The sequence below is a fragment of the Palaemon carinicauda genome, chromosome 43 (genome assembly GCF_036898095.1).
Source record: "Palaemon carinicauda isolate YSFRI2023 chromosome 43, ASM3689809v2, whole genome shotgun sequence".
Taxonomy (NCBI): Eukaryota; Metazoa; Arthropoda; class Malacostraca; order Decapoda; family Palaemonidae; genus Palaemon; species Palaemon carinicauda.
Window position 1 is genome coordinate 18433664 of NC_090767.1, and position 12642 is coordinate 18446305.

Sequence of the window (12642 nt, forward strand, 5' to 3'; positions counted from 1 at the left end):
ACTGGGGTCGTCCCCTAAGCTCTCCTACAGGAGTCGGGAGGCTGGCAATCCCTTTATTTGGACTGATAACAGGGGACTGGGGTCGTCCCCTAAGCTCTCCTACAGGAGTCGGGAGGCTGGCAATCCCTTTATTTGGACTGATAACAAAGGACTGGGGTTGTTCCCTAAGCTCTCCTACAGGAGTCGGGAGGCTGGCAATCCCTTTATTTGGACTGATAACAGGGGACTGGGGTCGTCCCCTAAGCTCTCCTACAGGAGTCGGGAGGCTGGCAATCCCTTTATTTGGACTGATAACCGGGGACTAGGGTCGTCCCCTAAGCTCTCCTACAGGAGTCGGGAGGCTGGCAATCCCTTTATTTGGACTGATAACAGGGGACTGGGGTCGTCCCCTAAGCTCTCCTACAGGAGTCGGGAGGCTGGCAATCCCTTTATTTGGACTGATAACAAAGGACTGGGGTCATTCCCTAAGCTCTCCTACAGGAGTCGGGAGGCTGGCAATCCCTTTATTTGGACTGATAACAGGAGACTGGGGTCGTCCCCTAAGCTCTCCTACAGGAGTCGGGAGGCTGGCAATTCCTTTATTTGGACTGATAACAGGGGACTGGGGTCATCCCCTAAGCTCACCTACAGGAGTCAGGAGGCTGGCAATCCCTTTATTTGGACTGATAGCAGGGGACTGGGGTCGTCCCCTAAGCTCTCCTACAGGAGTCGGGAGGCTGGCAATTCCTTTATTTGGACTGATAACAGGGGACTGGGGTCATCCCCTAAGCTCTCCTACAGGAGTCAGGAGGCTGGCAATCCCTTTATTTGGACTGATAGCAGGGGACTGGGGTCGTCCCCTAAGCTCTCCTACAGAAGTTGGGCGGCTGGCAATCCCTTTATTTGGACTGATAACAGGGGACCGGGGTCATCCCCTAAGCTCTCCTACAGGAGTCGGGAGGCTGGCAATCCCTTTATTTGGACTGATAACAAAGGACTGGGGTCGTTCCCTAAGCTCTCCTACAGGAGTCGGGAGGCTGGCAATCCCTTTATTTGGACTGATAACAAAGGACTGGGGTCGTTCCCTAAGCTCTCCTACAGGAGTCGGGAGGCTGGCAATCCCTTTATTTGGACTGATAACAGGGGACTGGGGTCATCCCCTAAGCTCTCCTACAGGAGTCGGGAGGCTGGCAATCCCTTTATTTGGACTGATAACAAAGGACTGGGGTCGTCCCCTAAGCTCTCCTACAGGAGTCGGGAGGCTGGCAATCCCTTTATTTGGACTGATAACAGGGGACTGGGGTCGTTCCCTAAGCTCTCCTACAGGAGTCGGGAGGCTGGCAATCCCTTTATTTGGACTGATAACAAAGGACTGGGGTCGTCCCCTAAGCTCTCCTACAGGAGTCGGGAGGCTGGCAATCCCTTTATTTGGACTGATAACAGGGGACTGGGGTCGTTCCCTAAGCTCTCCTACAGGAGTCGGGAGGCTGGCAATCCCTTTATTTGGACAGATAACAGGGGACTGGGGTCGTCCCCTAAGCTCTCCTACAGGAGTCGGGAGGCTGGCAATTCCTTTATTTGGACTGATAACAGGGGACTGGGGTCGTCCCCTAAGCTCTCCTACAGGAGTCGGGAGGCTGGCAATCACTTTATTTGGACTGATAACAAAGGACTGGGGTCGTCCCCTAAGCTCTCCTACAGGAGTCGGGAGGCTGGCAATCCCTTTATTTGGACTGATAACAGGGGACTGGGGTCGTCCCCTATGCTCTCCTACAGGAGTCGGGAGGCTGGCAATCCCTTTATTTGGACTGATAACAGGGGACTGGGGTCGTCCCCTATGCTCTCCTACAGGAGTCGGGAGGCTGGCAATCCCTTTATTTGGACTGATAACAGGGGACTGGGGTCGTTCCCTAAGCTCTCCTACAGGAGTCGGGAGGCTGGCAATCCCTTTATTTGGACTGATAACAGGGGACTGGGGTCGTCCCCTAAGCTCTCCTACAGGAGTCGGGAGGCTGGCAATCCCTTTATTTGGACTGATAACAGGGGACTGGGGTCGTCCCCTATGCTCTCCTACAGGAGTCGGGAGGCTGGCAATCCCTTTATTTGGACTGATAACAGGGGACTGGGGTCGTTCCCTAAGCTCTCCTACAGGAGTCGGGAGGCTGGCAATCCCTTTATTTGGACTGATAACAGGGGACTGGGGTCGTTCCCTAAGCTCTCCTACAGGAGTCGGGAGGCTGGCAATCCCTTTATTTGGACTGATAACAGGGGACTGGGGTCGTTCCCTAAGCTCTCCTACAGGAGTCGGGAGGCTGGCAATTCCTTTATTTGGACTTATAACAGGGGACTGGGGTTGTCCCTTAAGCTCTCCTACAGGAGTCGGGAGGCTGGCAATCCCTTTATTTGGACTGATAACAGGGGACTGGGGTCGTTCCCTAAGCTCTCCTACAGGAGTCGGGAGGCTGGCAATCCCTTTATTTGGTCTGATAACAGGGGTCTGGGGTCGTCCCCTAAGCTCTCCTACAGGAGTCGGGAGGCTGGCAATCCCTTTATTTGGACTGATAACAGGGGACTGGGGTCGTCCCTTAATCTCTCCTACAGGAGTCGGGAGGCTGGCAATCCCTTGATTTGGACTGATAACAGGGGACTGGGGTCGTTCCCTAAGCTCTCCTACAGGAGTCGGGAGGCTGGCAATCCCTTTATTTGGACTGATAACAGGGGTCTGGGGTCGTCCCCTAAGCTCTCCTACAGGAGTCGGGAGGCTGGCAATTCCTTTATTTGGACTGATAACAGGGGTCTGGGGTCGTCCCCTAAACTCTCCTACAGGAGTCGGGAAGCTGGCAATCCCTTTATTTCACTGATAACAGGGGACTGGGGTCGTTCCCTAAGCTCTCCTACAGGAGTCGGGAGGCTGGCAATCCCTTTATTTGGACTGATAACAGGGGACTGGGGTCGTTCCCTAAGCTCTCCTACATGAGTCGGGAGGCTGGCAATTCCTTTATTTGGACTGATAACAGGGGACTGGGGTCATCCCTTAAGCTCTCCTACAGGAGTCGGGAGGCTGGCAATTCCTTTATTTGGACTGATAACAGGGGACTGGGGTCATCCCTTAAGCTCTCCTACAGGAGTCGGGAGGCTGGCAATCCCTTTATTTGGACTGATAACAGGGGACTGGGGTCGTTCCCTAAGCTCTCCTACAGGAGTCGGGAGGCTGGCAATCCCTTTATTTGGACTGATAACAGGGGACTGGGGTCGTTCCCTAAGCTCTCCTACAGGAGTCGGGAGGCTGGCAATTCCATTATTTGGACTGATAACAGGGGACTGGGGTCGTCCCCTAAGCTCTCCTACAGGAGTCGGGAGGCTGGCAATCCCTTTATTTGGACTGATAACAGGGGACTGGGGTCGTCCCCTAAGCTCTCCTACAGGAGTCGGGAGGCTGGCAATTCCTTTATTTGGACTGATAACAGGGGACTGGGGTTGTTCCCTAAGCTCTCCTACAGGAGTCGGGAGGCTGGCAATTCCTTTATTTGGACTGATAACAGGGGACTGGGGTCGTCCCTTAAGCTCTCCTACAGGAGTCGGGAGGCTGGCAATCCCTTTATTTGGACTGATAACAGGGGACTGGGGTCGTCCCCTAAGCTCTCCTACAGGAGTCGGGAGGCTGGCAATTCCTTTATTTGGACTGATAACAGGGGACTGGGGTCGTCCCTTAAGCTCTCCTACAGGAGTCGGGAGGCTGGCAATCCCTTTATTTGGACTGATAACAGGGGACTGGGGTCGTCCCCTAAGCTCTCCTACAGGAGTCGGGAGGCTGGCAATCCCTTTATTTGGACTGATAACAGGGGACTGGGGTCGTCCCCTAAGCTCTCCTACAGGAGTCGGGAGGCTGGCAATCCCTTTATTTGGACTGATAACAGGGGACTGGGGTCGTCCCCTAAGCTCTCCTACAGGAGTCGGGAGGCTGGCAATCCCTTTATTTGGACTGATAACAGGGGACTGGGGTCGTTCTCTAAGCTCTCCTACAGGAGTCGGGAGGCTGGCAATCCCTTTATTTGGACTGATAACAGGGGTCTGGGGTCGTTCCCTAAGCTCTCCTACAGGAGTCGGGAGGCTGGCAATCCCTTTATTTGGACTGATAACAGGGGACTGGGGTCGTCCCTTAAGCTCTCCTACAGGAGTCGGGAGGCTGGCAATCCCTTTATTTGGACTGATAACAGGGGACTGGGGTCGTTCCCTAAGCTCTCCTACAGGAGTCGGGAGGCTGGCAATCCCTTTATTTGGACTGATAACAGGGGACTGGGGTCGTCCCCTAAGCTCTCCTACAGGAGTCGGGAGGCTGGCAATCCCTTTATTTGGACTGATAACAGGGGACTGGGGTCGTCCCCTAAGCTCTCCTACAGGAGTCGGGAGGCTGGCAATCCCTTTATTTGGACTGATAACAGGGGACTGGGGTCGTTCCCTAAGCTCTCCTACAGGAGTTGGGAGGCTGGCAATCCCTTTATTTGGACTGATAACAGGGGACTGGGGTCGTCCCCTAACCTCTCCTACAGGAGTCGGGAGGCTGGCATTTTCTAGAGAAGAAAAAGAACCAACCAGTTTAGTTCTATGAGGACTTCTTGCCCCCCAATAAGCAAATCTCAATTATTTTAACCCTGGATAGGTACGGTGGGTCGTTTGCAACCCCGAGCGTCAAAAAAAAACAGGTTTTTCTCACGTGACTCACCCCCGTGACTGAATTTGTGGGTGATCGACCTGCAGGAGGTGTCTCCCCTACACGCTCTAGTAGTGTCCAGATGTGCATTGCTGTAGCTGTACTCCTTCCTCGATTTCTGAGACGCGTCGGGGTCGTTCGCGTCCGAGTTTACCCTTCTGAGGTAGTTTGCATAATTATCAAAGTTATTACGTATTATGAAATTGTCGTAGAATGGTGCAACTTGTATAGGTTATCAGTTGTGGAAAGTCTTGGTGGATTGTTTGGCTACCATGTGCATGTTTTTTTTTTTAGTTAAAATGTCGTTCATCACCACGAGGACCATTTTACCGCGAGTGCCCCTTTTTCATTTTTTTTCATTTTTTTGCCAAGTCATTTTTCCGTAAGATATTGCCAAATAGTGTCGTAAAACTTTTGCTTGTTTAGTGTTGGAAAGTGTGTCTAGATGATCTGGCTACCCATGCATGACTTTGTTTTTGTCAGATACGACGTAGTTATTGGTATATTGGGTATTTAACTGCGGTTACCAATTTCTGTTTTTTTTTCAATATTTGTAAAAATTACTACGTAGTAAGGAATTGCCGTATATTATTCATTTTTTTTTCATGTTTATGTGTTAGAAAGTGTGCCTTTATGGTTGGGCTAACACGTGCATGTCTTTTTTTTATCAGAGATGTCGTATATTAGAATGTCGGGCATTTTACCGCGAGTGTCCCTTTTTAATTTTTTTTAATTTTTTTGCCAAGTCATTTTTCCGTAAGATATTGCGAAATAGTGTCGTAAAACTTTTGCTTTTTTAATGTTGGAAAGTGTGTCTAGATGATCTGGCTACCCATGCGTGATTTTGTTTTTGTCAGATACGACGTAGTTATTGGTATATTGGGTATTTAACTGCGGTTGCCAATTTCTTTTTTTTTTTTCAATATTTGTAAAAATTTACTACGTAGTAAGGAATTGCCGTATATTATTGATTTTTTTTTCATGTTTATGTGTTAGAAAGTGTGCCTTGATGGTTGGGCTAACACGTGCATGTCTTTTTTTTTTATCTGAGATGCCGTATATTAGAATGTTGGGCATTTTTCCGCGAGTGCCCCTTTTTATTTGTTTTGCATTTTTTTGCTTAGTCATGTTACCGTAAGGAATTGGCAAGTAGTGTCGCAAAACTTATATTTTTATAGTGTTGGAAAGTGTTTCTAGATGATCTGGCTACCCATGCCTATTTTTTTTTTAGCCAGATATAGCGTATATATAAGTATGTGTTCGATTTTCCGTTGATTGCCATTTTTTCGTTTTTTCCCATTTCTTTCAAAATTACTACGTACTAAGGAACTATCACAGAGTAATATTTCATTTATATGTTTATTTGTCGGAAAATATGCCTTGATGGTTTGCCTAGCACGTGGCTGAAATTTTTTTTTTCTGAAATGCCGTATATTAGAATGGCCATTTTTCCACGAGTGCCCCTTTTTATTTGTTTTGCATTTTTTTGCTTAGTCATGTTACCGTAAGGAATTGGCAAGTAGTGTCGCAAAACTTATATTTTTATAGTGTTGGAAAGTGTTTCTAGATGATCTGGCTACCCATGCCTATCTTTTTTTTAGCCAGATATGGCGTATATATAGGTATGTGTTCGATTTTCCGGTGATTGCCATTTTTTCGTTTTTTCCCAATTCTTTCAAAATTACTACGTACTAAGGAACTATCACAGAGTAATGATTCCTCTAGATGTTTATTTGTCGGAAAATTTTGTTTACTTTTTTTTTGATTGAATATCATCAAATTTTTTTAGCTAAAATATTGTTTTACATTTTTTTTTTCGATTTTATTTCCCTTCAAAAAAAAATTTTTGGGTCAGAATTTTAATTTTATAGTCGTAAAATAATCGACAATTATCCAGCAACCCACCATACAATTTTTATGCATATCCAATAATAATTAGATTAGTAAATAACACCTTGAAATTGACATACCCTTCCTACATTTCAAGTGGCAGATTAGGGAGTCTGAGTCAGTGTGGTTGGCGGCCATTTTGTGGACATATCCGAAGCGTAAGCTGCCCTATCTATATATATTCTTGTTCCCTATAGAATTTGTGATATCTTGGTATATTTTTACCTGCATAAATATCATATTATATATTAAATATATGTATTTTTTTACGAAATTTCCAAGTACTCAAAAAATTACCTTTAGATATGGCCCCTGATATAAATGTAATTTACAAAATAATGAAGATTTTTTTACATATTTCTATTTTAGGATAACATATGTTTATTCCCTAAAAAATTAGCCACTTCCTATTTCATTTGGGTACCCAAAAAAATTCATGAAATTTGGACAATTTTTTTTGGCCAAAAAAAGTTACCCTTTTTTTTCTCATTTCAGATCTTCACCTCCATGGGTCTGACTTCATCCAAAATACATCAAGATGTGTCCTAAACATTCAAGAATCAATTCCTAAAAGGATTTGTGTATATATGTATAAACTTTTTTTTTATGAATTTTTATGTCAGGTCTTTTTTTTTTCTACTTAATTTTTTAAAATATTTATAATAAATAGTTTTTCTGCAGATGAGTAGTATTTATCTTTACAGTTGTTTTAAGCATTCATTGAAGTTTTTTTTGGCAAAAGAAAAAAGGAGGTTACTGCAAGAACTGATTTTTCACGAATTTTTTTTGGCGTCGGGGTCGTTCGCGTCCGAGTATACCCTTAAAGGGGTGTCCGAGGACCGTACCTATCCAGGGTTAAAAGCAAATAGGATTTATTAAGTGTAAGAACAAAATTAATAGCTTAAAATTGATTTGTAATTTTCTAGCCCCAAAAATCTGAGTCTTTAACCATTAAAATTCCCACCTTTAACAATTTTGAAAAAACTCCCCAAATGCAGATCTGAGTTATCCTACTGATGTATACTCCTAGGACAAAGTCAGGGGCTGTAAACACAGTGTCAAGTGCTAAACAGTCTCACTAGCATTGTCATGAGTATTATATAGAATGACCCAAGGGAATAATTAGCACTTCAAAGAATACACTCGCCCCTAACTGTATGCCATGATCGGCAACCGGGTTAAAAGAATAATTGTTAAGGCACAGATTGAGGGGATGTATCGCTGGTTTTCATAGAATTTGATAATACGCAATGACACAAGTCCATACTGGTTACGACTGAAGAGTATAGTGAAGATCTTTGCCTCAATTCCAATGACAGTTCCAGGATGGCTAAAGACTTCTCAAAATCCTTATTTGTCCTGACACACATTCAAATCCTTTTCCATTTAAACAGTAGTTCAGGTTCCTCTGAGCTACTCCTAATAAATAAGAGTCTGATTTGTATAATTAGGAAAAGTGTAAATAACAAAATTTGTGAATTTAAATGAAGAAATATTTTCATTCACAATAGAACGAATTAATTCAACGCCATAAGTCCTATTAGCTGTGAGTCTCATCAGTTTTATTTTGAAATCTCCCATCATAACTTTGTTCTTACAGAAAAGCAAATCATGGTCTTTCAGTTGGAACGGTTTTTGAAACATGGTGAGGTAGTTCTAACGACATGTAAGACAGCTAGAGACTCTTGCTCTCTGTGTTCTAAAGCAGTACTGTGTAAGTACTGATATGCTGTGTCTCAAATTGTATCGTTTTTTATATTTTGTTTTCCTTTCTCTTCCTATAATTAATGAATAAGATTTGAAGACCTGCTTTTGTGTTTTGGTGATTCTTGATAAAGGATATAAAAAGTACAATGATATGTTATAGATGTTGAAAGAAGGAGCTAGAAATTTGTGAAAAGTCTTCTCTGAAAACCTGACATTATTCCCAATTTTCTTTTTGCCTTATTGATGCACAACTGTTCACAGTCTCCTTTCGATGTGTGTGGCTGTACGGTGACAAACGACTTGAACCTGGTGAATTTGGTCTTTCATGGTAAAAGTTTTGTTCCACTGTAGAAGTGTTTTAATGGTTTTAGTACCTTCTCTCGAGTATTCTTCTCCAGTCTGGTCGTCCGCTGCTGAATAGTGTCTTAATTAGTTGGACAAAAACTTGCAGTATATTACATATACTCTATCATTACTAAGAGAAATATTTGCACTCAAATTTGTTTTCCAAATACAAACATAGCAAAATTTGACTTCATATCTGATACAACACTGCATAGCAGAATCTGTTATAATTCTTCTTCTTTAAATTTTATTTTTCCCACTATATAGCTGGGTTGGGTGCTCTGGTCACCTTTCCCCATCTATTTATATTACTTGCATCATCCTGTCTCCTCAGTCCCACCCATATCACTCCTCACCACATCCACCCATCTGATCCTCACCATCATTGGTTTTTTTGCTCCCGTGATTAGTTCCACCTACTCCACTCTTAGCACATGGCCATAGTATCATGATGCCATTCTCTTGCCTAAAACCACTCCAGTTAATTATCTCGTTCTGCCATTATTCTTCTTTCGCTCTCTGTGACCCTGGGCAATCAGATGATGGTTACTCAGACGAAGTTACACTTCTTTAAAAAGGACCCGTGTTTGTATTGTTAGGACAGATACAAAATACTTTTAAAAGGATACAGAAGTCAGCATTTGATAAATAAAAATTTCTACTACATACGGGTTTCCAGAAACTAACACCCACCAAGTGTCTTAGTGTAAGCAGTCCCACCTGAATGCTCTGCCACTTATATGCATTCCCTTGTTGGAATGGCAGCTGAGCCTGCTACCACCAGTGGTTGTCCCTCTACTGAATATGAATCAGCCTTTACGTGTTTGCATAATTCTCAATTAGTGTTGTGTCAAGTATTGTACTTGGAGTATGACGATCGCTCATTAGTGAATTATATATTTATTCCTCCCAATTAGGAGGAAGAGTCTGCAGTTTTAGGAGCTAGACCTTTTGGGAGATATAACCTTATCCTAGTTTTCTGATGGTTGTTCCTTTGCCTCACAATATTTCTGTCACAAGTGCCTAAAATTCAGACAACTTGCTCATTCTCAACAAAGAATGACTGTGGATATTGATTGTAAATATCTATTACAGAGCGGGCATCAGCGGAGAAGGTAAAACCTTCTCTTCTTCTGCCATCTCATTATGAGCAAGTGTCACACAAAAAGATATTATTTTTATGATGATTATAAATTTCCCTACCACTTACGTTATTATACATAAGAGGTTCTACGAGATCATAAAGACATAATGGGAATGATTAAGACGGCTAAGCTTATTCATTAACAGAAACATACCCAACCAGTTTCAATGCCTACACATGCATCTCAAGGCCTTTCCTCTCTGAGATTGACAGAGGACTCTCGGGAGTCCTCGGTTCTGCCAGAGTCCTCTGAAGCGTCAAGTATTGCTCATATCGAAGTCACAGCCCCAATTCTTCATTTGTTAACATGATATGATAACAAAAAAATATTTCAGAGGAAGAAATTTTAAAACAATCATAATATTTGGACAAAATGCTCCAACCAATCAGCTATTAGGTAACCTTTCCAAGATAAACTGGTACCCCTGCGAATCAATGCAAATGCGCAGCGTTAAAAAACAAGGTTGGTAAAATTATAGTCACAGACGGAACAACATTTTGCACAGAAAGCATAGTATTTCCTTAAGTAAATAATGTGCTTTCACTGTATTTGACCTTCATATCAACAGCATTAGAAGACCGCATGAAAGTCATAGTAGTTAGACTGACGCACTGACTGGACTTGACTGTTTCAACTTTGCAGCTCAAAGCTGCTCTTTTGCCTCACAATTTCCTTCAAGGTTTTAAGGTTTTTCATGAATTGCAGAAGCAAGAGACAGTAACAATGCCAAGGCAAAAAGGGCAATGCCCTTGAGACTGGTCTTATATACAAAGTAGGATGAGGGAGGGCTAGGCATTGGCTGCTGATGACTTAAAAGGTAGACCTCTAGGCTCCCCCTAATATCTCCCTCTTTAGTTCACATGGATGGTGAGGTTGCAAACACTACAAGATATACAGAGCTTGAACGGGACTCGAACTAAAGTCACAGATCACCTTGCCAAGTGTCCAGTGCTTCAAGAACAATATTTTTAGGCCTAAATTCATATCATGAAATTTTGAAAGATTTTCAGCAAAACGTTTATATGCACATTGTTTACTTACCTTACATTTGGAAGCCAGATTACCTACAACACGAGAATGGTTACAGATTGTTTCAAGTTCTTTGATCTAGTATGTTTATGTCTACTGTAGGTTCTAGAGCTACACGACGAGCCCCCACTAGACATCCTTAGAAAGACTGAAGAAAGTATTAAGACTTTCAAGAGGAAACTAAGAAAGACTTTCTTGCAAGTGCCACCATAATGTGGATTTGGCAACTAATGTGGAATATGTTGTTAAATACTCTCAGTACCTAAGACTTTATATAAAATTGAGGCATTATACAGAAATATTTTAGTTATGAATAATGATTGTGGTATCACTATGGAGGAGCTGAGCTCTTATCAGCTAAGACTAATTCCCATCTCTTAGGGCACTACTGACCAATGTACGTCTCCCTAAATGCAAACTAGTGAAATAGAGAGTGATTACTATGATTTTCTAAGAAGAAAGAGCCTGTGTTTGTCAAAAATCCTATTATATAAAAAAACCATTAGGAAGTTAGAACTCTACATGATTCATTGCCGTTTTGTCTAATTTGATATATCCGTATCATTGCAATTATATCTCAAAAAGGGACCTTACCAGAGTAGGGTACGGCAAAAGGCTGTTTTTGCTAAATAAACCTACCCGGTGATAATTGCAATTATCGCTCAGAGTAGGACCTTACCAGAGTAGGGTACAACAATTGGCCTTTTTTTACTAAATTACCTTACCTGGTGAGAATAGCAATTATCGCTCAAAGTAGGACCGTACCCGTGTAGGGTGCGGCAATAGACGGTTTTGTCTAAATTAACCTACCCGTATAATTACAATTAATAACCCCAGTGAGATTTTACCAGTGATGTCCACAAGATATATTACTGAAAATTAGATTTCCCAGCTGTGTAAGGTATCGGTTATGGGGATTATAAGAGTAGATATATTGATTATCTTATACAGCACATTCAGATTCTCATTTTTCACTTGTCCTATCTCAATCCTTAACAATCTTATTTCTCTGTTCATTTCACATAGTGAATTGATATCATGTAAAGGAAACGTATCCATAAGATCTAACTTTTAAAATAGAATACTTCATACATTTTAAAGGTCATACTTTATTAAATTTTACAAATACTAAACACCTTCGTGAGGATGCAACAAAATGTAGATTTATTTACAAGTGATAAAATCATTTGTTCAAATTAATTTATTTATGAAAATAACCCTTTCCTATAACAAAATATGAATATAGTTATCTAGCCAAAACTCTAATTCATTTCCGTCGATGAAGCTCTTTTGAGAGTTGATAATATACAAACGTGTGTTAAGCGTAAAGTATTGCAAAATCAAGTCTGGTTACATTGGAGGTGAGGAACTCTATTGGGGTTTTGAGCAAAGGATAGGATTAATCGGAAGACAGAAGGCACACAATCAATCACAAAGTAGAACACTTTTTTCAAGGTAAGAGGGCACCCCTATGAGTGAGCATTAATGTGACTTGGTTAAAAATCTGAGTTTAGGTGAATGACTGTGGGAGTGAGGTTTTCCAGGAACAAGGTTTCTGTTTGCTAGGAAAGGTAAAGGATGGAATGGGAGGGAGGAGAAGGGTTTTGGGAAGTTGGGTGGACTAGAAGAGTGAGGATGGAAGGATCAGGAGCAGTAGAGGGTTGGCAGCAAAGTATGGTCGAGGCTGCTTGGACATTGGGGTGGTCTTCTTCTCCGACATCCTCTTTGAACGCTCTGGACACCTCCTGTTCCAGTTATGAATGGGGAGGGAGCAGTTGGGACATTTTGGAATGGTTTCCTCCCCTTCCTTATGTGCATTAATAAGCACATTAGCTA

At 42.6% G+C, this 12642-nt stretch overlaps 1 protein-coding gene across 1 annotated transcript in view; it reads right to left on the minus strand.

Moving 5' to 3' along the window:
* The window catches only part of LOC137633742 (uncharacterized), a 16613-nt gene extending 7531 nt beyond the window's left edge, over nucleotides 1-9082 (minus strand). The window contains exon 1 of the mRNA XM_068365988.1: nucleotides 8989-9082. Coding sequence (XP_068222089.1) covers nucleotides 8989-9082 — 94 coding nt within the window. The remainder of the gene's footprint in view (nucleotides 1-8988) is intronic.
* Nucleotides 9083-12642: the final 3560 nt, after the last annotated feature.